The sequence below is a fragment of the Labeo rohita genome, chromosome 2, assembly GCF_022985175.1.
Source record: "Labeo rohita strain BAU-BD-2019 chromosome 2, IGBB_LRoh.1.0, whole genome shotgun sequence".
NCBI classification, from domain to species: domain Eukaryota; kingdom Metazoa; phylum Chordata; class Actinopteri; order Cypriniformes; family Cyprinidae; genus Labeo; species Labeo rohita.
Genome location: NC_066870.1, coordinates 24073551 through 24099462, shown reverse-complemented (window position 1 = coordinate 24099462; position 25912 = coordinate 24073551). Strand labels below are relative to the sequence as shown.

At 35.8% G+C, this 25912-nt stretch overlaps 1 protein-coding gene across 1 annotated transcript in view; it reads right to left on the bottom strand.

Annotated features, from left to right (window-relative positions):
* Window positions 1–12512: 12512 nt before the first annotated feature.
* The window catches only part of tnr (tenascin R (restrictin, janusin)), a 178658-nt gene continuing 165258 nt past the window's right edge, over window positions 12513–25912 (bottom strand). Inside the window, 6 exon segments of the mRNA XM_051134409.1 lie at window positions 12513–14061; window positions 17033–17196; window positions 17315–17476; window positions 21977–22073; window positions 24556–24707; window positions 25009–25141. Of these exon segments, the coding sequence (XP_050990366.1) occupies window positions 13945–14061; window positions 17033–17196; window positions 17315–17476; window positions 21977–22073; window positions 24556–24707; window positions 25009–25141 (825 nt within the window). The 3' untranslated portion in view covers window positions 12513–13944.

The window sequence follows — 25912 nt, the reverse complement described above, 5'->3', positions numbered from 1 at the left end:
CCTCTTTTGTAAGTTGCTTGAGACAAAAGCATAAATACTAAATGCTAGGGGTGTAAGAAAATAGCGATACACGTGTGTATCGCGATATTTTGTTTGGCGATACTGTATCGATTCTCAAAAACGGAATATCGATATTTAAAAAAATAATAATCATACAAAATTCATGACAGTTGCTTCGTTTTGAGCTTATATAACGTTACTGACCGCTAGATTGCAGTCTTCTTATCTCTGAACTTAAAGAGTGACAGGAAATACTACCATAAGGGCAGGCCGCTAATGTAAGCTTTAATGGAGGATGAAAGTAGTTCCTGCTCCCACCTCGGTGTAAAGTGTGGCGTCATTTCGGCTTTTGAGGTAACGTTCGCTCCAGGATGCGGCAAGCAGCGCAACCGACGCGCGGCCGCCACCCGTCTGTGCAGCAGACTGCAGCGTCCCGTGAAAGGGCCTTCGCGCCGGGCGCGGCGTCGTAGCCGCGCGGCTGCCGCTTTCTCTTATGGTGGGGCTGTTTTGTGCAGTTAATGCGGTGCTCGCGTCGCGGTCCACGCGGAGCATAATTACAAACTGAAAAACTTGCAAAATTCAAAACTTGCAAAATTCTCAGAACAAAGTAGGAATCCTGTAAGCACTTTATTTTTTATTGATATTAAGCAGATGTAATTCTTAAGTTCAGATCAAAATGATCTGACAAGGTTACAATTGTAAACTTAAATTGTAAAGCAGGGTCTAAAAATATATATGTGACCTTGGACGACAAAACCAGTCATAAGGGTCAATTTTTCGAAATTGAGCTTTATACATCATCTGAAAGCTGACTAAATAAGCTTTCCTTTGATGTATGGGATAGGATGGGATAGGATTAGGATAGAACACTATTTGGCAGAGATACAATTTGAATATGTGGAATTTGAATCTGAGGGTGCAAAAATATCTAAATATTGAGAAAATCACCTTTAAATTTGTCCAGATGAAGTTCTTACTAATGCATATTACTAATTAAAAAAATAAGTTTTGATGTATTTATCTAATTAGAAATAATTTTGACCCACACAATGTATTTTTGGCTATTGCTACAAATATACCCGTGCTACTTAAGACTGGTTTTGTGGTCCAGGGTCACATATGGTCTGTTTATAAAAGCTTACATTTTTTACATTTAATAACTAAATCTTGCAAGCACTTTATTTTCCCCCTTTACTCATACTGGTTTGCATATGGTGGTGTGTTCTTAATTACAGCTTTCCTAAAATTATGTACTATTCATAAAATAAGAAATATCCCAATATATCACCTTTTTTACAATATCGCAATGTATCGCAACATATCGTATCACAACCCCTGTATCGTGATTCTTGGCAATACACAGCCCTATTAAATGCATAGAAATCTTTTGTAAAATTGTAAATGGCTCTACTGTCAACCTTTGATCAATATAATGCGTCCTTGCTGAAAACACAGACCCATATATTGTGTATATTATTGTTTAACTTAACACACGCACGTACACAAACACACATATTCTGTATATACACACATACACGCAGTGAAGAAGCACAAAGCCTGCGTGCTTTAATCTATCAAGCGTAGAAAAACGAAGAAAAGCGGAACTGTGCATTTATTTTGGGTGCGTTCAACTTGCATTCACTTCTCGTGGTCAACCAAGCAAAACAGGAAGATTTCCAACCCTTCTGATGCTCATTTCCATCACTACTTTCACAATTTTGACCCTCCGTGCTGCTTTGTTAAACTTAAACAGAAGCACAAGAAGCCTCGCCTGGATTTTACAGGTTTCAATGTAAAGTCTGCAAAACCCTCTATCAGACTAGGGTTGCGTTGTACTTGATGATGTAAACCTGGACTCATCATTTTTGATGTCTCACAGCTTGAGGTTAAAGCTCCTGTTACTGTGGTTATTCACACCCAACTGTAACGATCTTTGCTGAGGCAAAACTGCTAATCCAAGGAAGGCAGACTCAAAAATTATCTCTCTCCACCAGCCTCTTCCATCATCTTTCTGTCTGACGCTCTGTCCTCTGATTGGATCCTTCAGGAGCAGCAAACTGCACATCCCAAAGGCACAGAGTGTGCTTTGGAAACATAAGGGTGTTGGGTTTACGTGTAGCCCCTCTAATGAAAAATAAAGCAGGCTGCTTCTGAATCCAAATATAGCCCAGGCCGTTCCTAACCAGTCACAACTGTAGCTCATGAGTCACTCTAATGAAATGTATCAGAACAGTGCTATGAAAACAAGAGGAGGGAGCAGTGAATGCTCTGAGCTCAGCCATAAATGGACCTACTCCCTCCTAACTCGCAATACAGCCGTGACTGAACAATTGTGTAACTCAGAGTAATTTAATGTAACATTTTCCATTTCTTTTTTGGATACTGTTTCAGAGTTTGAGATAAACTCTGTGTGTAAGATTTGCAAATTTCATACCAGACTTATTAGGGACATTTTTCTCAAAACAGGGAACTACCCATTTTTAGAAAAGATGCAAGGTTACAGTAACATGAATTTGTGTTGAACCTTGAAATTGAGCTTCCTGTTTTCACACTCACCCCACCCTTCCCTCCCGCTGTCACACTTAGATATATATCAGTATGCTATGAGAGCTGGAAAGTAATGTGTGAAAATATGTGCTTTTGTAAACAGATTTCAAATTTTAACTGAATTATCAGTTTAAAATTAGAAATACACAGACCGTACCTTAGCATAATTTCATATGAACAGCAAACATAAGCTAAAAAACACTCTGATAAAGTACAGACACTTGAAAAGTACTTTTAAAACAGAGTAAAAATACTTCACTACTGTCCACTTCTGATTAAATCCGAGAGCTTTCTGACCCTCCATAGACAGCAACGCAACTGAAATGTTCCCAGGCCCAGAAACATAGCAAGGACTTTGGTAAAACAGTCCATATGACATCAGTGGTTCAACCCTAATTTTGCGAAGCTTTGAGAATACGAGGAACATTTCAGTTGCGTTGCTGTCTGAGGGTCAGAAAGCTCTCAGATTTCAACAAAAAATAGTTTTGAAGATGAACGAAGGTTTTATGAGCTTGGAACAACATGAGTGTGAGTAATTAAGGACAGAATTGAAACTTTAAAACAAATTAAGATAACTGAACAACATCATCTTAATTAAACAAACAAAATAAGCATACATTTTCTTAAAGGAGGAGTTCACTTCCAGAACAAAAATTTACAGACAATTTACTCACCTCCTTGTCATCCAAGATTTTCGTGTCTTTCTTTCTTCAGTTGATAATAAATTATGTTTCTTGAGGAAAAAAATTAGGAATTATCTCTGTGTAATGGACCTCAGTGGTGCCCCCAAGTCTGAACATCCAAAATGTAGTTTAAATGCAGCTTCAAAGGGCTCTAAACGATTCCAGCCAAGGAAGAAGGGTCTTATCTAGCGAAACGATCGGTCATTTACGAAACAAATTGACAATTTCTATACTTTTTAAACTCAAGTGCTCGTCTTGTCTAAGTCTGCGCGAACTCTGTTTTTTTTTCTGGTTCAGTACGGTCAATATAGTTAGGGTATGTCGAAAAACTCCCATCTCGTTTTCTTCCCTGACTTCAAAAACCTAAATCGCTGCAGAAGTACCGACCCAGTGTTTACAAAGTGAACATGCAAAGAAGATCAAACGCCCTTTACAGCAATGTAGGACAATTTTGACGCTGAAGAAGAAAAGAAGACGGGCGTTTTTTGACATACCCTAACTGTATTGACCCGGATTACACAGACTGCGCATGCGCATCACAGAGACGAGACAAGATGAGCATTTGAGATTAAAAGTATAAAAATTGTCAATTGGTTTCGTAAACGACCGATCGTTTTGCTAGATAATAAGACCCTTCTTCCTTGGCTGGGATCATTTAGAGCACTTTGAAGCTGCATTTAAACTGCATTTTGGAAGCTCAAACTTTGGGGCACCATTGAACTCCACTATATGGAGAACACTCCTGAAATGTTTTCCTCAAGAAACATAATTTCTTATCGACTGAAGAAAGAAAGACATGATCATCTTGGATGACAAGGGGGTGAGTAAATTATCTGTAAATTTTTGTTCTGGAAGTGAACTTCTCCCCTTAAATAACCACTCAAGCACTACAGTTTATGCAGTGCAGTGTATACTATTTTTATTTAATAAGATGTTAAGGTAAGGATAGTTGTCTTCTGTGGAACAAAAAATGAAAATGTTTTGAAGAATGTTGCTAACTAAACAGTTTCGGTTACTCTTTCCCCATGTATGGACCACAAATACAATAGAAGTCCACGGTAACCAAAACTCTTTGGTTATCAGTACTCTTCAAGATATTTTCTTTTGTGTTCAGCAAAAGGAGGAAATGCATACAGGTTTGGAATGACTTGAGGTTGAGTAAATGATGACAGAATTTTCATTTTTGAGTGAACTATCCTTTTAACATTATCTAATGCATCTCAAAGTATGGCAGCAGTCATGATAACACAATACCTCATGTTGTTAAGTAGTCAAAACATATGACGCCATGTCAGTATTGTTGACATTGTTTGGAACATGAGCCAAAATTATTCAAAATACATGAGCAGGCAAGTAGCCTAAGAAAGAAAAATATGATTACAGAGATCATGACTGAATGTGTGAATGTCTGCCTTTGAGAACAAGAAACGAAAATGACTAAACTTCCTTCCTTCCTATTTTTTCCCCCATAAAACACATTTTAAGACAATCATATGAAGGCCAGTATCATTTTTAAAGTAGTTCATTTCCAGAACAAAAATTTACAGATAATTTACTCACCCCCTTGTCATCCAAGATGTTCATGTCTTTCTTTCTTCAGTCGTAAAGAAATTTAGTTTTTTGAGGAAAACATTTCAGGATTGCTCTCCATGTAGTGGACCTCTATGGTGCCCCTGAGTTTGAACTTTTAAAATGCAGTTTAAACGCAGCTTCAAACGGTTCTAAATGATCCCAGCCAAGGAAGAAGGGTCTAATCTAGCGAAACAAACAAAATGACAATTTATATACTTTTTAACCTCAAATGCACATCTCCGCCCTACATCGCTGTTTTACCACTGTTTGTAAAGGGCGTTTGACTTTCTTTGCATGTTCACTTTGTAATGTTTAAAGTTAAAAGTATATAAACTGTACTTTTTTTTTTTTTTAGAAAATAACCAATCGTTTTGCTAGATCAGACCCTTCTTCCTAAGCTGAGATTGTTTAGAGCCCTTTGAAGCTGCATTGAAACTGCATTTTGGAAGTTCAAACTCGGGGGCACCATAGAAGTCCATTATATGGAGAGAAATCCTAAAATGTTTTCCTCAAAAAACATAATTTCTTTTGTATTACTGTGTCAAAAGTATTGAATCTTTTAGCTGACAACAGAAAGCTCAAAATAGAATGATCCATTTGAACTGAAATAACACAAGGATTGGGTTCAGCCTGGACCATATTGAGGCTAAAAGACAGAACAGTTGCAAAATAATGCCTCCCATAAAAGGCCTCAGGCCTATACTTATGATTGAGTTTCCAGCCCTAAAGGGCACTTCTGTGGTTTCTGCACCGTATGTTGTAACATCTTGATAAAAGAACAAAAGCTTGGGCACACTTACTACAAGAAGGCTGATGTTGCCTGAGAGCATAAATATCAACATGGCTGAGGAAGTCAGAAAAGGCTGCTTTTGTACTAAAAGCATCTTTTCTGGTAAGCTATATTTCATACATCAAGCTGAAGTGTGCCCTAGAAATCCAAGCAATATCTTTTCAACAATTGTCACGCATGTCACAAAATGAGGTGCAATATAAACTTATTGTCTTTCTGTTTGAATGACTACATTCGCCTCCGGTATGACACTTTTCTACAAGCAAACAATCAAAACAATGACTAATTCATCACGCAAAGATGAAGAACGCTCATATTTTTCAGTTAGTTTACCATGCAGCCTAAATGAGGCGTGAAGTCAGATGGATGAAAATAATCTTACTCTGAAATAAATCTTTAAAGACAGGTAGTATTGTAATAAGCTTTGCCTGATTGATTAACCAGCATAAAAAAAGAAAAAAAAGTACTTCACGGGCTAATTAAAGAAGTGTAAATGACAGCATGCTTTAAAAGCATATAATCTCATTTGTTTAATTTCTCAGTTCCATTGACCTGTCAAGACCAGGAAAAGAAACTACAAATAAAGACATATCACTTCTTTCTTTCTTTCTTCTACTGTAAATAGAAATCACATGCAAATGCATGTCGCTTACCTTCAGATGTACATTGATTGCCGGCGTTCCTCCACAACATGTGCATGTGCCACCGAACGTACCTCCACTGGTTCTGTTGAAGCTGTTCCAGAGGTTTGAACTTGGTTTCTGATTTAACCCCCGTGTGTGTGCTGCCATTAGTGAGTCCTCCTACAGGCAGCCGCCCAGCCTCTTATTCTGGTGTCAGGAGTGATTAGTTCACAGCGTTCAGTGACTTGTGAAGATTTGGGGGGGTGGTGTGTTCTGCCTACTTACATCAGCCTCACCCTGGGCACGGTGCATACAGGGACCTACAGCTCTGATAATAGAGCAAAGAGGTTCTGAGGCCAGGGGGTTCAACCATTTCGAGAGCCCTTTCAGTCGGTCATCGGGCCATAAAGTGCATTATCGTGCTACTTTAAGTGTGCTCTGTAAATACCTGCGGCACGGCTCTAATCTCTACTTCATACCGCCTAGAAAGCATTGAAAAGACGAACGTTAATGTTACTTTAATACAAGCCCTAGCAAGTCAGTTCAAGACTGCTGTCCACCCGCCTCAAGTAGATAAAAGGGGTTATTACAGCTGTAATGCTGAATAGAATCAAGTACAAAGAAGATTTCTTATGTATTTTTAGATTATAAATTAACACCTAGCAAGACTTTGTCTATGGCTGTGAAATGTATGACGCACGAACGGGAGAGTAGCACAAATAAACGGTATAGAAAATTCTGTCATGAAGCAGCCACCACTGAGTTCATTTCCTTTTTCTACTCATCTGAACATTTCCTACAGGGTTGCATACGTCATTTTTTATTCAGAGGTTATGCATATTAAGACCAACAGCTTGATTGCAAGTAGTTAACGTTCAACTCCAAAGCTTGTAAAAAAGTCATGTAATTAATTACTTACACTCATGTCGTTCCAAACCTGTAAGACCTTCATTTATCTTCGGAACACAAATTAAGATATTTTTGATGAAATCTGCGAGCTAGACAGCAAGGGTTGTACCACGTTCAAGGTCCAGAAAGGTACCAAGAACATCAACAAAATGACATCCATGTGACATCAGTGGTTCAACTGTAATTTTATGAAGTTATTAGAAGACTTTTTATTGTCCAAAAATCTAAAATAACAGTTTTTAACAATTCTTCTTCACCCTAGTGCCATTTTGGAGAGTACAACGATGCAACGAAGTTGTTATTTGAGTTTTTTTTGTGCACATGTGACTCATGTCACATGGACTATTGTGTCAATGTTCTTGGTACTTCTCTGGTTCGTAGTCTTTCCTTGAATGTGGTAAGTCTATAGAGGGTCAGAGAGCTCACAGATTTCATCATTTCATAATATTTAAACTTGTATTCCAAAGATGAACAAAGGCCTTACGAGTTTGGAATGACATGAGGAGAGTAATTATTTACGGAATCTATTTTTGGGTGAACTATCCCAAAAATATTCACCAAAATATTAAATATTCAAGGATTATTCACCTTATTTTTCTATGCAGAATTAAGCTATTTTCTATAAATGTGTCAGACTTCCATTTTATTAGCCACTCTAGGTAGGAATAACAAGTTAAAAGGTGAAATAACTGGAAGCAAATGACACCGGTGGCCTTCCACATTCATTTTACAAATGGTTGCACCTGTTCTAATATATATATATATATATATATATATATATATATTTTGTATAGTTATGCTGCTTTAATTGCTGCTTTAAAAAAATACAAATGTTGCACAATACAGTGATAAAATAGCATCTGATACTTTATTTACATGGGCATCTGTAGGCATTGTTTTCAGTTAAAAATAAGTGGATATCTAAGCTTGATTCGTTTTTGCTAAATAGCATTTTGCTCACCGCCAAAAAAAAAAAACTGGTTCAAAAGGAGTTAACCTCAGTGCAGTTCCCTACTATAATACCTTTTTTTAACAATAACATAATTTCCGATATCCACCTTATTCTTCAGCACGGATGTAAGCCTAAGGGGGAGACTTCCGGTTCATTAGCCGCTATCCACCTTATTTTTTTCCATAAGAGTGGGCCCATTTGTAAATTTAATGTGTCTGGCTTCCGGTCTCATCCACGTATCCAACTATTTTTTAGCTGTACAAAACAGATAATTTTGCTGCTTGATATTGCAAACTGGTGTGTCTTGCCATATTATTTTAATGTATTATCTTATTTATGATCCTTAGTTACTGTTGCTATGTCCAGCAAATAATGCTGCTCTCACACTACACGTCATGTTCTCACACAGTCAAAAATACATTGCAAAACAAAGAGGAAACTGACAGCACGCCAACAGACAAAACAAAGCAGCTTGCTGCTGGTATAAAAACAAGGTCTCAGCTTTAACATGTTTTAATTTTTTAAGAAATTAGAACACATACTGTTTTGTGTGCCTTATTAAATCAATCAACACGAGAACCGATTGTGTTAGGACACAGCTTGACGCGGATGAGACCGGAAGTCACTCCCATAAACTTTACAAATGGCCGTGCCCACTCTTACAGGAAAAATAGCCACGTTCACCGCCATATGGCCACAACGTACGCATGTTGTTAAACTTCAGGTAACGAACCTACGATAGATTTGGGAGGTAAACCTCTGTGCTCCTTCTCAAAGCCTTCATTTAATATTCATTAAACAAGAAGTAAATACTGAGTAACTTACGTTTTAGATGCAATATTGGCAGGTACCTTGTGTATTTTTGCTCTGCCAACAAAAATATTTCCAAACGAAGTCGAAGCAGAAATTATTACGGGTCTGCCAGAAGCAAAGTTGTTCGTGAATGAATCACAGTGTTTTCAAGGAATTGTTTGAGCTAAGGACAGTCAATGACTCACCCATATACTTGTCGCTAGCAACTGGTATATTGATGTAACATGCAGAAAGAGAAAATCCTGAAATGTCCACGCCATAAATACAAACATGGGCAAGCGAAACGATACAAACAGTACGGATAGGACGAGGTCAGTCATTAAAAAAATTGAGGTGCGGAGTTAATTGTAATATATATCTCTGTTAATATTATATATGTTTGTCAGTATGTCTGAGAGTTGAGTGTGTTCACAAAACTGTTAATCATTTATGCTTTTATTTGGCTATACAGCCAGCAATGGTGCTTAAAAAAATCACTGCACAATCAAACTCATTTTTTTTATTTTGAATATTTTATTAATGTGTAGAAAATGTATTAAAAAAGGAACTATACAGCACATTTTAAGTTAAACTAGAGCTAAGTTGATCTGTTACAATAATATCCAAGGTTATCTGACAATGTGGTTAGCGAGTTAGGACAAATGTCTCAAAGACCGTTCTTTTGCACACATTACCTGCTTCATTAGTGTTCATGCTAAACACATTTTCCAAGAGCCATAAAGGTAAAGGACAAGCAGTCTAACATTTTTACTGCTTTACAACATCCTCTTAGGTACAAAAAGTAGGGGATTTTTACAATATCATAATGAATGAAATTAAATAAATGTACATGTTTTTAAATGTGTTACCATGGTGAATGTTTAGCCATAAGTTGTTTGGTGGATGGGAGACATGTCAGAATGAAGGGGACTTGAAGTGTCCCCACCATATGCTGAGTCAATGAATAATGAAGGAAAATCTGCTGTCTCTCTCTGTTGAGAAGCTGTCTCAATCAGTCAACACAACACTGAAGTCTCTATTCCTCTTTCAGAAATGACTACAGAAGGGTTGCTGAACCCACAAACAATTAGTTTTCTGACGGAAATGGTTAGAAAACATAAGAAGGAACACATATTTTCTCCCATGTTCTCTGCAGAACAGTAACTGGAGAAAATTACGCCTTCTGGTGCTAGCAAAATGTAAGTATTTTTCAGTGTTAAATGCAATTAGCTTGAGCTGATTAAGAATTTACTTGGTTTTTAGTTCCCATCCCAGCTGTTGCTACACTCTCTAATCTTACCCCTCAAAACAGAACAGAAAAAAAAAGAAGTGAAGGAAAAGGGTAGAAACTCTTTGAAGACATCATAGTGCCATCTCTCAGAAGAGGCTCATTAGGAGATTTGCGACTGTGGGAAACAGGTGTTGAGAGAAGCAGAACACCGGAGAACTGAAGAATATTTATCTACAGCCTTACAGAAATGGGTAGAGCATACAGAATCTTAATTTTAATATGACTTTTCAAAGATTTTGGTATTTGAGACCACTTACTAATATTTTCTGTGGTTAACATAACATTTAATGTTACTGACACCCAAAAAGATTCTTCAGAATTTTCCTAATAACAAAAAATAAATAAATAAAAAAAGGTAATTGCAACTTTTTCTCGCAATTGAATTTTTTTCTCAGAATTGTGAGATATAAACGCAATTGCGAGTTTTACCCTCGGTTTCACAGACAAGGCTCAAGCCTAGTCCCAGACTAAAATGTAAGTCTGAAAGAAACTTGTACTGACTGATCTTAAAATATATCAGTGCCTTTGTTTTGTCTTAAGATGAACACCATTAATGTTTTTTTTCTAAGGCATGCTTTTAAAAATTACTTAAATGTCCTAATTGAACTAAGGCCTAATCCTGGTTTAGTCTAAGCCCTGTCTGTGAAACCAGGTCATAATGTCAAAATTGTGAGATATAAGTTTGCAATTTTGAGAAATAAAGTCAGACTGAAATCAATTCTTACTTTTTTCTCAGAATTGCATGATATAAACTTGCAATTGCGAGGTGTAAAGCCAGAAATATGAGACATAAACTCGTAATTCTGAGAAATAAAGTCAGACTTGTGAGATATAAATTATATCTGGCAATTGTGAGAGTTTAAATCTCACAATTCTGACTTTATATCATGCAATTGCAAATTAAGTCAGAATTGAAAATTTATATCTCACAATTCTGAGGAAAAAAGTCAGAATTGCAAGATACAAATTCGCAATTGCGAGAAAAAAAGTCAATTGCGAGTTTTTATTGCAATTCTGACTTTATTTCTTGCAATTGTGAGTATATATCATGCAATTCTGAGACAAAAAGTCAGAATTATGACTTTGTATCTCGCAATTCTGAGAAATAAAGTCAGAATTGTTAGATAAAAAGTCGCAGTAACATTTTATTTTTTATTCAGTGGTGGAAACAGGCTTCCATAGTTTTACCGTAAGCTGAAACGCAGAATAAAATATAGATCTTTAAAGTGTTTTTCATCTTCAGAATATTTGTATTATGCATGAAATTGTTGAAAATAGTCGGCGCCAATACCCTGCCAGTTAGTGCGCCGACATACAGTGCAATTGCGCTCACGGTGACCCGAGTTCGAATCCCGGCTTGTGGTCCTTTGCCGATCCCACTCCCCTCTCTTTTCACCCAATGCTTTCCTGTCTGATCTACACTGTTCTGTCCAAATAAAGGCATAAAAAAGCCCAAAAATAAATCTTAAAAAAAAAGAAATTGTTGAAAATAAATCAATATTTACAGTAATATTTTACTGTTTGTTTCAGTATTTTCAACAAATGAATACACAGAAAGTAACAAATTTCAACTTCAGTGATGCCAGGAGTTAAGACAATTAACCCTCTCTAATTCGCAAATGAAAGAGAGTAATATGCTAGTAGAAAAAGAAATATTATCTCTTTAAGGTAAAAGTAACACTGCTTGTGGAAGGTTTCGAAAAATATGACATGGTCGTACTCCTTCACCTTTTCAATCACTGTACAAAATACACTAAGGCCATGTTAAACTACAGAATAAAATAATATATTCTTGTCAGGTATAAAAAGTTAAAAGAAGAAAGACTATGTTCTAAGTTGCACTTGGAGTCGCATTGCTTTTGTGATCTATTGTGTGTATGTCAAGTCTTGAAAGCTCAAGCCTGACTGCTTGTCAGCAGGTGCCTGTCCAACTCCATTTCACAATGACTATGCATGAAAGGAACAGAAGATCTATGAAAAGAACCCTTCAGATGGTCTTCACTCTGCATGTGCTATTGCAGTGCAAAACACAGACTGCAATTCTCCTGCACTCACCAATGAATTGCTATTAATCTAGAGGATTTACCAAGACACAGATGGACATTATTCTTTCAAGTCTACAGGAACAAAAACACTCAAAAGCATGGAGTGTGAGACACAATTATGTAAAAATTCTCCATATGAGTTTTTCATATGTACATATCAGTGCTTTCAGGCCAATCAATACCTTACAAAAAAAGAAAAACTCTTTAGGAAGTATCAGCCTTGAACAAAATTGTAAAATTTAAACTGAAATAAAATACAAATAATATGAAATGTGGGGCAAATTATATGACTGAAAAGCATGTGATCATTCTTTTTTTTTTTTTTTTCCCCAGATCAATTTGTTTTGTATGGAAGCCCGTTTCTACCACTGAATTTTAAAAAAAAAGGTAACTGCAACTCTTATAACTCTTACATCTCTCATAATTCTGACTTTTTTCTTGCAATTGCAAGTTTACATCTCACAATTTTTTTCTTCTGAGAATTGTGCGATACAAACTTGCAATTCTGATTTCTTTCCTCTGAATTGTGATACACACCCTCAATTTTGAGAAATGAAATCAGAATTGCATGATATAATTGCACGATATAAACTTAAAGTCAGAATTGGGAGATAAAAACTCACAAATGACTTTTTCTCATAATTTTGAGTTTATATCTCACAGTTGTGACTTTGCAACATGCAACTGGGAGTTATTAAGTCTGAATTGTGAAATATAAACTTGCAATTCTAGAACAGTCCTGTTTTTTCCTTTCAAAATTAACTTGCATCTGCTGGTTTATATAAGTTCATACAAGATATAAACTCACAATTGCACAGAAAAAAGTTTTTATTTTGCAATTACAACTTTATTTCTTGAAATTGTGAGTTTATTTCACATAATTCTGAGAAAAAAGTTAGAATTGCGAGATACAACCTTGCATTTGTGACAAAAATGTCAGAATTGCGAGTTTTTACCTTGCAATTTTGACTTTATTTCTCGCAACTGTGAATTTATGTCACACAATTCTGAGAAAAAAGTCTGAATATTGCAATTGCAATAACTTTTTTTTTAATTTTGTGGCAAAAAATGGGCTTCCATAGTTTTGACCTCAGATACTGAAAAATTCTTTGGTTTCTGAGGTTTTAATAATAATATTTTGTGTTTGCATCTCATCTTTTCCAGAAAACCCTGCATTCGCAACTTCATCGATTGCAACGCTTCAACAGTACAATGGCCAACTGTTAATGTAAGTTTAAATATGAGATGAAAATGCATTTACAAGAAAACAAACATTGTTGGCTTCAGGGTGCAGTAAATGCAAAATATAACACTGTAATGGGTCACATGAATCAAATCTGACCAAAAATCATTCAGTTACCTTTTTTTTTTTTTTTTTTAAAGGTATTTCACATCATTTATAAAAATAGAAGCATCTCATTTTAACGGGCATTCATTTTCTTCTAAAATCTTTTATATCAAAGGGAGAAATGATCTCTTTTCTTCGCTTAATAATGAGGTTCTTTCCACAGGCCTCATACTGTAAACGTGCTGAAAATACCAAACCCTACCTAGTCTTCAATCTCCCGGAACTGAACAAATAGCATTACACATATAGAAAGTCACCGAACCTCAAGGTTTACAATTTACATCAGACATTTGTCAAAGGGATTTTGTCATTCGAAGATTTAAATAAGTTACACCGCTCCTTCTGTCCTCCTCGCCCTGTTTAAAAATAGAAACAGCTAGTAGGACGGTAGATTAATGGGTGGACCTCCTCCGCTTGCCACTGATGCTGCGGTAGTTGAAAGGTCTCATCTTCATCTCCACAAAAGGGATGGAAAACTCATGGCCTTTCCAGTGATACCAGTTTATACCCTGTCAAAGTCAAACACATAATGTCAATACACAAACAGTTCAGGTATTCATACATGAAGTCTGGTTCTAGTATAGATAGAAACAGAGACAGCATTAAATTGTATTAGCATTTTAAATGGAAAGCCTTTTATGTTCATACAACTTAAGAAGCACACAAATGTTACAAATCCTATGTGTTTCAAAGAATATGACATTTGAGAGATATTAAAATCCTAGCCACTATTGATAAGCCAATAATTATTTACATTTTATAGGCAATAACTCATAAACATTCAACATTAAAAACTAAAATTACTTGTTCTAAACACTAAAATAATTTTGATTTGACAATGTTATTAAATTATTAGTGTTAAAGATTAACTTTCAGTGAGAGTTGTAAAACATTAAAAAAATTCTCTAAAATCTAATAAATTATATATAGTGTTGTGCAAGCTTACTGAATCTATAGGTTAATTTTATACATTTTTAATAAATTAAATTAAAGTCCTTTTATATGCTAAAATACAACCATTTTGTCAATTTCAGTTTTGCCGGAAAAGTTTTAAAGATCTGTATAATTAGTAGTTAAACTATACATATGTAAAAAGCTGTCAGTAAGTTGATAATGTACATCTTAGTACATCAAAATGCATAAAAAGTTACGTGTAGTATTTATGTACAAAACTTCTGAGCAATTCAATGTTATTGCTACTGAAAAGGCTCACAAAGAACACCTTTCCAAAGAATATTTTCCTTGTAAAAACCTTTATTAGTTTCTATGAAAAACCAAATCACAAATACCGATGGGAAATATGACCTTATCGGTTATAATAAGCTACACCAAACCCCTAACGCTTGTGAGAAACCTGAAATGAAAGCAGACAGTGAGACAACAGGACATGACACAATGCAATTGAGCAAGAACGGATCTAGAATATTTTTACCATTGGCCTGTGAATCTCACATACTGAGCTTTATTTGCTTTCACTTAACTTCAAAATGCTTCTGCATGTTTCCTGTCTTTTCAACGCCTGCCCTTGCAAACAAAACCACAAACAATGAGTCACAAAGCACAAAGGCCGTGTAGGTGTAAGATCAATTCGCTGAATTAAGATAATAATGACGGTAATAAGTTCCTATGACATTCTTCACGTGTAAGCAGTTTAGGCCTTCTTGAAATTCCATATACTGTATAGACGGTGGAAACAACCCTCACATTAAGGTGGGTTCGGGTGCAAAAAAAGGTCAGTGGTGTCTTATCAATAGCGTAGTGATCTCTGAAGCACAGCTCACACAGAAGTCACTTTCAAACCAAGCAGCTTTGTGTTGGTCTACATTGCCAAACTGCATGACCAACTTGAACTTGTTGCAAAATCGGTAATCTTTCGCCCTTACTCAATATTCTCAACCTCTGAGATGATAAATGTAACTTTGATTCCTTGATTCAATTCAAGTACTTGATTATGAAAAATCCTTGATTGCATTTTGTGCGTGTCAAGTAACTGGCAAAATACCAAAAGTGTCACATTCATGAGAATACATGAAATGCAACAGACCATTTTCTAAGGCTGCATGATATATAGAACCCATTTTAAAAATTACATTAAAACATAATGCTATTGTGAATTCACAAACGCTATGATTTAATTAAATAAATATATGTGATGCAGTTTTAATATATGAGCTTTCATTATTTACATGTGTGTAGGTTACGTGCATCTTAGAGCGGCTCTGTTCACAGTAAATGCTGCTCCACACAAACATATGTGAAGCATCTTAAGCTCCATCTCTGCATATTGCTGTGAGTTTGAGTTTTTATAATGTTCATCTGGGACCGCAATGTGCGCCATTTCATCAGATTTGTAAGGTAAATCGTTTATAACCCATCATCAAAATACTGTACTAACTGTTCATCACGATTTCAAAATCAAAGCTTAACCCTTTAACTGTCACTTCCATTTTTGAACACAGACATAAAAATGCACTGTCCAGACTTAAATCTTTATAATTCATGATTATGAATATGATTTTAATGTGCATTTTCCATGGTAATGCAATGTTTGATTTTAAAATGCCTTTCAAAGGATGAGTTTTGAGCTGATATATAATTTCTTATGATTTCTAAAACGTGATAGGGAAAAAGTAACGAAGAAAGTCTTTTGTGACAAAGGTCAGAACTCATGTTATGATGTAGACCTTTTAAAGTTGTACTCCTGACATATATTAATCTATTACTTTTCCTACATAATTTGTAACACAAAAATATGGTAAAATATCTATTTAGGAGTCTTAGACCTTTCCAACGATGTATAGTTTGTCATGATTAGATTAGGATTTATTTGTAATATGGTGAAGTTGACTTAGGCTATTTTTTTTTTTTTTGTAAAGGGTGTTTTATCTTCTTCGCATGTTCACTTTGCAAAGTCTGGGCTGGTACTTTTGCCACGATGTAGATGATTTTGAAGTTGGAGGAGAAAACGAGATGGGAGTTTTTAGACGTACCCTAACTGTCATGACCGGAAAAAACAAAACAAAACAAACAAAAAACAATCGTTTCACTAGATAAGACCCTTTTTCCTCTGCTGGGATCGTTTAGAGCCCTTTGAAGCTGCATTTAAACTGCATTTTGGATGTTCAAATTTGGGGGCACCATAGAAGTTCATTAAATGGAGAGAAATCCTGAAATGTTTTCCTCAAAAAACATAATTTCCTTACAGTTGAAGAAAGAAAGCCATGAACATCTTGGATGACAAGGGGGTGAGTACATTATCTGTAAATTTTAGGATAAAATCGCACGGCTGTTGGCACTCTCTGCAGGCCTTTGATATAATGCATACATATTGTATGTATATTACAGTTTTGTATTATAATGATCAGATTACTCGATTAATCGACAGAATAATCAACCAGTTACTTGATTACCAAAATTGTTAGACAGTTATGTAGCTATACCAGACAATTTCAATCCATTGCTTAAAACTACCTGGCTTACCTGACTATGTCTAGACTCTCCATATTTGCCGTTAAGGTTGGCCCGATGACAGTTTTTGTACCACCAGGCTCCTTTGTAAGACAATGCACAGTTGGTGACGGCGATATCATTGTCCTTGTCCTTGGTGGAGAAAGGTCTGCTCTGGTGGTAGCTTAGCGAGTCACCTAAAATAAGAAGAGATCATTTAATTAACTTATAGGGTTAAATATCTAAAACTACTCTAAACAAGTTATTTCCTTTCAATGTATGTAAAATGAATGCCCAAATGTCCTCCAGCCGCACCTGCGGTGCCATTATACTCTCCTATCCGCAGTTTGTAGAGACTCTTGGAATCTCCAATGGAAAACCTGTCATAGTTGGCATATACGGACTCCTGGCCGTCTTTCATGTCAATGCGGAGCTCGTAACGACCTTGAGCTGCAATCTTCTGTATGTTATCCAAGCCTGCATGGAAAAAAAAAAATGTTCTGAGGAACACGCCTAGAATACTATCTACCATCCATACCATCTCATCCCTGTGTTCCAGCCCCTTAACATGTGAAAATGTTGTCTTCAAATATGGTCCACACTGATAAGAGCCCATAATTTAATATAAAAGCAGTGCTCCTGTTTGGTGGTCCATCTCACTTTCTATGTTGTGAAGATAAGGAGCAAAAGACCAGATAAACAGTCTGTTTATTGAAGATAATCAAATTTTCTGACAGTGCAGTGGAGAAACGTCCTGTCTGGCTAAAGACACAATCACTTTTTGATAGCGTAGATGCCTCCTGATAATAGAACTCCATCTATTTTGTGAGTATCTATAAGGATGTGCTGTAACTCTAGACTGTAACTAAGCCCTTAAACTCTCCTCAGGATTTAATGCCACAGAATGAACCTAGGAAGCAGAAGGGTGATGAACTGTAACGGACCGAATTACCAGACATGGCCAAAGAGCATCTTTAAAGGCGGCCATTGTTGCAATTTGATTAGTTAAAAAAAAAAGGAAAAGAAAAAGAAAAACTCATTAAATAGCTGCATGCACACCATTTTTTTACTGACCTAATCAGTAGAATCTCAGCAAGAGACTGTGTTTTTACTTGATTAAAATCAGCCAGGCATGACACTGCATGATATCTAAAATATTTCAAAATCATATCACTTTTATCACCATTTTGGGCTAAGTACTGCACTTTAACAGCACACTGCACATTTTTTTATCCCACTGTCAATGTTTCAGGCATTAAACTAACACAATTTGGTTAGATTTATGCTTAAAACAGTGATAAACTATTTTCCAAAGTCATAATCAACATAATTAAAATAAATAAATAATGCGGATAATCAACACTGAATGAATGAATGAATAAATAAATAAAAATTTCTTTCATTTTCTTACACAGTTTTACTTCTCAGATAAATATACTGCACCAGTGGTTAAATTTATTTACTTCTATACATATATATATATTTGCAGCACAATGGGGAGAAAAAAAAAAAAATCACCATTTTATCACACTTAATGAAGAACAGGTTGTACATTTCTTTTTAAAGCATAATTTCCAAGCAGGAACTGAGAATATACAAAAAAATTAGTTCTGTGTCCTCTGAGGAAAAACACTCTGATTTTCAAATGTGTTGCAAAGAAAATTGCAGGGTTTTTTTATCAGTTCAGGAAGGTTGCAATGAAATGGAACAGCCTAGTGGAGTCTATTACTATTCAGAATGACTTTGTGCCTTCTTCCATAAAACCGTATCTCTATAGTACTGTCCTATCTGCATGGTTGAACTCCAGCCCCATTACCTAAATACAGCATTCAGGAGTAACTGAGTGTCATGACCAGGTGAGGAATTATAAGAAGAGCTCAGGGACCATGCAGAAGTGAGAAGCACCATGGGAAAGCAGATGTGCTCTCTGCTTTGAATGCTTGAATGAATCAGAGCAGCAAAGTTCATGTCTGCCAAGTTGTTTGGCTGACGAAAAGACAGAGTTTGTGGGGGATGTAGGTCAATAAAAAAGCAGCTAAAAAAGAAATGTGTGTTGTACATACTACTACTATGTAAAAAATATTCTCCATACTTCAGTATACCAGGGGTGACTTACATTTGAAAGTTTAGGGCCACAAAGACAGATTTCTTTAGAGTTGTGAATAACACACAATTTGTTGAGTCAACTTAAAATAATTTGTTACCCTGCTGCCTTAAAATTTTAAGTTCAGTCAACTCACATAAGTTTAGTCAACTTGAAATGTTAAGTTGTACTAAGTAACAACTTAGATATTTGAGTTGACTAAACTAAAAATTAGGTTTGTTAAACTTAAAAGCTGGGCTTGTTACCCAGCTACCTTAAAATTTTAAGTTGAATCAACTCAAATATATAAGTTGTCACTTAGTACAACTTATTTCAAGTTGACTACACTTTTTTAAGTTGACTGAACAAATTATTTTAAGTCGAGTCAACAAATTGTTTTTTACAGTGCACCAAGGCTGAATTATTTGATTGAATATACAGCCTTCAGTGTTTTACATGATCAGTCTTCCATGATCCTTCAGTAATCATTCTAAAATGCTGATTTAGTGCTCAAGAGATATTTCTTATTATTGTCAGTGTTGAAAATGGTTGCACTGCTTAATATTTTTGATTTATTTTATTTTATTAATAGAAAGTTCAAAAGAAAATTTTAAAGTGTAAATCTTTTGTAACATTATAAGTGTCTTCACTGTCACGTTTGATTAATTAAATTCATCCCTGCTGAATAAAAGTATTAATTTCTTTCCATAAATAAATAAATAAATCAAATGAATGACCCCAATCTTTTGAATAGTAGTATACATCAAAATATAGCTATTTTGCAGGAAATTCAACTCACAAATAACAGAAAAATAAAATAGCCTATTTTAATTGTATATAGAACTTGATGGGCACAAACAAAATTAAGATTTTTTTCAGAAATTAATGACAATTTTGGCAGCATTACAAAAATAGCTTCACATTCCATAACAGCTCAGTTGAAAAGCCAACAAGCTGTGAAACGGCCATAAACAACCTACGGTTCAACCATGTTTCCACCAAACACAAGCAGAGTGTCACACTGTGGTAAAACTAACTAAATATATAACAAAAGCACTCATGTGTGACATAGTCTATGCAGAATAGACTATTTCCAGCTCTGGTTTTTTAAAATCACACTGTGGTAATACACAGTTACAGCAGAATTTTTACCGGCCACACAGAATATATCACACACCCCTGCTAATTATTACTAGGGTAAGAAGGCATACTAGTGATTACCAGGGTTGGGGCCATTCATGAATTGAATTGAGAATGAATGGTAAATTCCAATTCACTTCCTGGAATGGAATTGGAATTGGAATTGCATGCAGCTGACAGGAAATGGAATTGGAATTGAATTGGAATGTCAGGAAACAGAATTGAAATCAAATAAATTCCACTAAATTCCACTTGAGATATTTAGGCCTGAGAGATGCAATCTTAGCGATGACAATTTTCAGGAAATGATGATAATTCGATGCAAAAAAAGTGAATGAAATACATGAATGATCATGATTCATTTTTTTTGCGAGTTGAGACATATATTATGTAGTAATCATATATTGAATGTATAGTACATCCAGAAACTTATCACCACTGTCATTCAATTATTAATTCATAATGAACAGTTCTCATTTTTATTTACTTGCATTTGATCAACTCTATTTCATACATTACTTGGTATTTGTAAAGCATCATAAATAAAGTTCAAATCTATGTCTCTAAATGCAATCACAAATAAATGCTCAGAAACAGCAATAAACGGAATTAAGTGGAATTTCCCTGAATTAAATTCCACTTCCTGTAATTCCAATTCAATTCCAACTCTGTTTCCTGTAATTGTTGTTGAATTCCAATTCCAGTTCCATTTCCTTCTTTGAATTGGAATTGTTGAGTTCATTCCTGAATTGACCCCAACCCTGGTGATTACTGTAGGATCTACTCCAACATAACAGACATAAAATGGTTTCATTATTGTAGTTACAGTATGTTTGAGTATATAGTAGGTGAAGAAGACGCTCTTCAAACGTACCAATGCAGAAAAGCTGCAGACACAGTATTTACTTTCTGCTCATGAGCTGAAATTTTTCAAATTAGCTCCTTCCACACTAAATATAGTTATACATATTATCCAGGCGTACATGTCTGCAAAGGCATAATTTGTAGTGTTTACTTTTTATCTGTAACTGAGACAATGCTTTGAAATGCGTGCTGAACACAAATGCTGTTTTTTTTCCGTCTGATTTTTAATGAATATAATTATAGCTTTCTAATAAGATTTATGCATCAGGGACAAAAAGGAAAAGGCGCTCTATTGTTTTCCATCAAATTGGATTTTGATGAAAATAATTACCGGATCATTTAAATAGAATATGAAAGCTCAGAGTCACCATGACAGACTGAGGGGTCCGGGAAGCACAGAGCACATACAAACACAAGATACCATATGCAGGATGGCACATAGAGAATTTCAAAGGATGGTGATTCGATGCAGCTCTCACAGCGCTAGAAGACTTTGTGTTATTTTCATCTTTATTCAGAGCAGCACCAAGCTGTCTCTCATTTGAAAGTGTGATCCGTATAATGCAAGTAAATAGGCGAGTTATACAATGTCCCTGGAGCAAGTTAGGGTTAAGTATTTGGATAAAGCTAGACGGCTTCCCAAAATGCCTATCTAATATTTAAATGAAGCAATCGTCTCATTGCTAGTCAAAAGCACTCATTTCCAGGACTGAAGCTTAAATAAAACTCAGACATTTGCAAGAAAGTGCTGACCAAATTTAGATCAGCCTGAGGAGATTAATGGGGCTTTAAACGACTATATTTTTAATGGGTCATCACGTAGCAGCTTTTTTTCTCAGGCAGCTCTAACTGCTCTGTCTATAATTCAAGCGTATTTCACATCTTCTCACCGAGCCAGAATTCATCCTCCAGGTTGCCGAAGCCGATCTTGTAGTCACTCCACTTCCTGGAGAAATCAGTCAGGCCGTTCTGCCGTCTCTGGAACACCTGAAACGCAATCAGCAGAGGTACAGCTCCCGCACAGTACTCTATCCCAATTAAATGTAATGCATTTAGGCCAATATGGAGCACGTAATGGCAATTTATCCCAATGGTGTCAATTTACTTTGAGATGATGACATCTGCAGAAGAGACAGCTGTGTTGATGGTCATGACCAGTAAAGAGGCCATTGAAAAGACCAGAATGGGCAATCGCCAGACTATGTTGTGTTTCAAATACTGGTCTCTGGTGTGAGATGCAAGCAGGGTCCAAAATTTACACTTGTTGTGTGCCAAAGGCGATTGTAGCTTTATGCCAATTGGACACTAACTTTATTAGGTTTAAGTTGAATAGTAAAATCGATAGTCTGATTTTTGCTGATGTAAGTAGTGTATGTCTACTAAAGAAACTCAATAAATGTTTCCTCAGTGGAAACATTAATCATCAGAAAGTTTTTTTTTTCTTCCAGACCTCCATATGCTTTCCAATCAATCAATAAATATATGTAACTAAATAATTACTGTCAAACCAAAATGTATTCAGACACCTTTAACATTTCTGGCATTTTAACAATTTATTCGCTGTAGTTTAGAAAATGATAATAAAATATGAGAAGAGCTCAAGAGTTAAACTGTGTCAGAACAAATTCATCTTGATAATGTCAGATAACTTTTGTAGAAATGTATGTAATGTAGGGATGCACAATATTATTGGAATTATAGCGGAATTTAAATGTAAATATCCGCATCGGCTCGATATGAAAAATTATGCTGATATGTTTTGCAGAAAAGAGGAATAACTCACATGTGCTTAGGGTGTGCTAGCGATAACATCATGTCAGCAGTGTGGCTCAATCTTGAAGCAAAGTTTTGCCTGAATGATGATTAGATTCACTGTTTTGCATAGCTGCATTTAATTTGAGAATGACGCGTTCGGTGTGTGATAGCACGTGCAGCGGCAGCCTCCCTCTTTTGCTTTAGACCATCTACAAATGTTTTATCTTAAAATAAAATGTTAAGGTTACCTTTACTAACCAAAAAGAAAAATAATTTGCTTATAATTTCTGCACAGGAGAGACTTGCTGTTGTTTCTAAACAAAAGGAAAAATATTGGCTATCGGCCAAAATGAGTTAAAATATTGGCATATTGGATAACGGCAAAAATCCGATATCATGCATTCCTAATGTAATGGATTACAATCAACCAAAAATTCAGACAACAGTATGGCAATATTTATACAACTGTCAATATGTTGTTGATAAATTACCAAGCGATGCTTAATTTTGTTAAGTCTGTGGTGTAAAAAGGTCGCATTAGCAATTCAAGAAAAAAGCTAAACATGGTCAGGTCGAAGTGTCTAAATAATTTTTGGTCCCAAATTTTATCAGTTTTACTGATAGTACACTGTATGAAGATTTTTTTATATATATAATATGTCACAGTTTACTTTATTTTGCTATCCTCACTTACATAAACTATAGTGTCCTGCACCCACTACTAAAAATATATATATTTTATATATTTTTATATAATTTTTGTATAATAAAATATATTTATATATTATATAATATAATAAAATAATAAAAAATAATAACAATTAATAAAATGCCTAAATAATAATTATTATCAATAATAATCCATAGTTATAAAAATCTAAAAAAAAGAGGCATATTTACTAATTTAGTTTATTAATATAATTAATTTAACTTCAATGTCTCATATTACCACAGTTTTTTTGGCCAGTATGATGTTTTTATGCTCAGTAAATGTTCTCAATTCACCTGCCAGTCAGATCCTAGCAACAAGTTGATTTGGATGGATGGATGTAGATGCCCTGGTGTTGGCTCTAAGTGCTTAACTAGCTTAAAATGTTAGTTTAGCCACAAAAGAAAATTCTGTCATTAATTACTCACCCTTGTGTCGTTCCAAACCCGTAAGACCTGTTTATCTTCAGAACACAAATTAAGACATTTTTGATGAAATCCGAGAGCCCAGTGCCCAGAAAGGTAGCACATTATAGAAGAAATTGTTAAAAAAGTTATTTTTGCTTTCTTTCTGCTCAAATGTTTTCTTGTAGCTTCATAAAATTAAGGTTGAACCACTGATGTCACATGGACTATTTTATTGATATCTTTACTACCTTTCTGGGCCTTGAACATGTCAGTTGCGTTGCTGTCTATGCAGGGTCAAAAAGCTATCTGATTTTAATCAACAAAATCTTAATTTTTGTTCCGAAGATGAACCTTATGTGTTTGGACGAACATGAGAGTGAGTTATTAATAAGGGAATTTTCATTTTTAGGTGAACAAACCCTTTAACCATTAAGATTTGTTTGTTTAACCTGAATCACCAGAAAGAGCATTGATCATCAAGTTATACTAGCACTCTAAATGAATGCAAGTCTTTTCAACAGGGGCCGAGTCTATAATATGACAGACATACAGTACAATACAGACAGATTCAGATGTGACAGTCAGATATTTCACTCACTATCCAGCCGCCTCCATCAGTGGTCATGTCGCAGTAAACCTGCACACCCTGGCTGAGGTCTCTATTGATGTAGATGGTGTAGATTCCGCTTAGCGTCTCTTCGTTCAGAAGGTGTTGCACGCAGTTCTGTGGCGTGGGAAACAATCGGTTTCCTGAGGAGGAAAAGGGTTGAGAAACATCCAAAACAACAGAGCCAAAAGAAAGCGTGAGGCCGCTTGGAGGTTAATGAGCGGTGATTTGCATCACTGCCATGACAATGAAGTGCAAATTTGTTGATGCTACGAAACTCTATATTTGGAAGCAGAGTGCTTGTAAAGTCAGAGAAACGCAAGGCAATAAATGAGGGATGTGCACAGATGCCTTGAAGGTGTCGCTACTGATTTGTACTTGATGATGCTGATGGGGCGATACCTAATGAGGTGAGTGAACCCGATATGAAGTCTACATTCGCACCTGTTGTGAAAGATGTAGAAACAATGGCGCTGGTTTCTAATCCTCTGGCGGCTTGCAGTCTCACAGTATATTCGGTGGTCTCCGCCAGCCCCTCGAGACGGATCCATGTGTCTTCGGCATCTAAGATCAGCTCCTAAAACACAATCAAACACAGTCTACTGATCCGCAGGCACGCAGAGGCATTAGTACATTACCTCTGTTCAAATACCGTAGACCAAAACTAAACAAAGAACTGCTCAGCGGCAGAGCGGTTTTGTGGAAAACATACCAAGAGATAGTACAAAGAACAGCAGTGTGGGTAGGAAAGATATCCCTCAAAAACAAACAGAAAACAGATCACAATCACTTTAGGAACTGTCTGACAAATTATTGTGATCCCAAGCTGCATTCACACAATGCTGCCTTTCCTCCCTGTGTTTTTCTACAATATGATTGGCAGCTCTAAAGCCTGTGATGGGGGAGGAAGAGTCTTATCAGGCCCTGGTGCTGCTGGGGAGAGACGGCGTTTCTATTTTGGTCTCGGCTCATGACAGTTCACTTCCCCTTTTTTGTTTTTTGGAAGAAATCACTTTTATCGACCTAATCTGCTTCACATTTTTGTGCATTTTTCAGACTTTTTACTCTGAGGATTCACCAGGGAGCTGAATGGACGTTGGCACACGTGACCCAGCCTTGAGGTGTATGAAATATGAAACATTTGATTCAACATCCCTCCTTTTCCAGGTAAAGTCACACATTTTAAATAACGTGTCTGTGAATTATGCAGCACAGCAGTGTTTTAATGAAGTCGCATCAAGGCTGCTCGGTATGCAGAGGATATTGAGCAGGTAATTGTAATAGAGAAGCTGATGTCTATTGCTTTCACAATCCTGAATCTGAGATATGGGTTGAGGCAACACGTAGT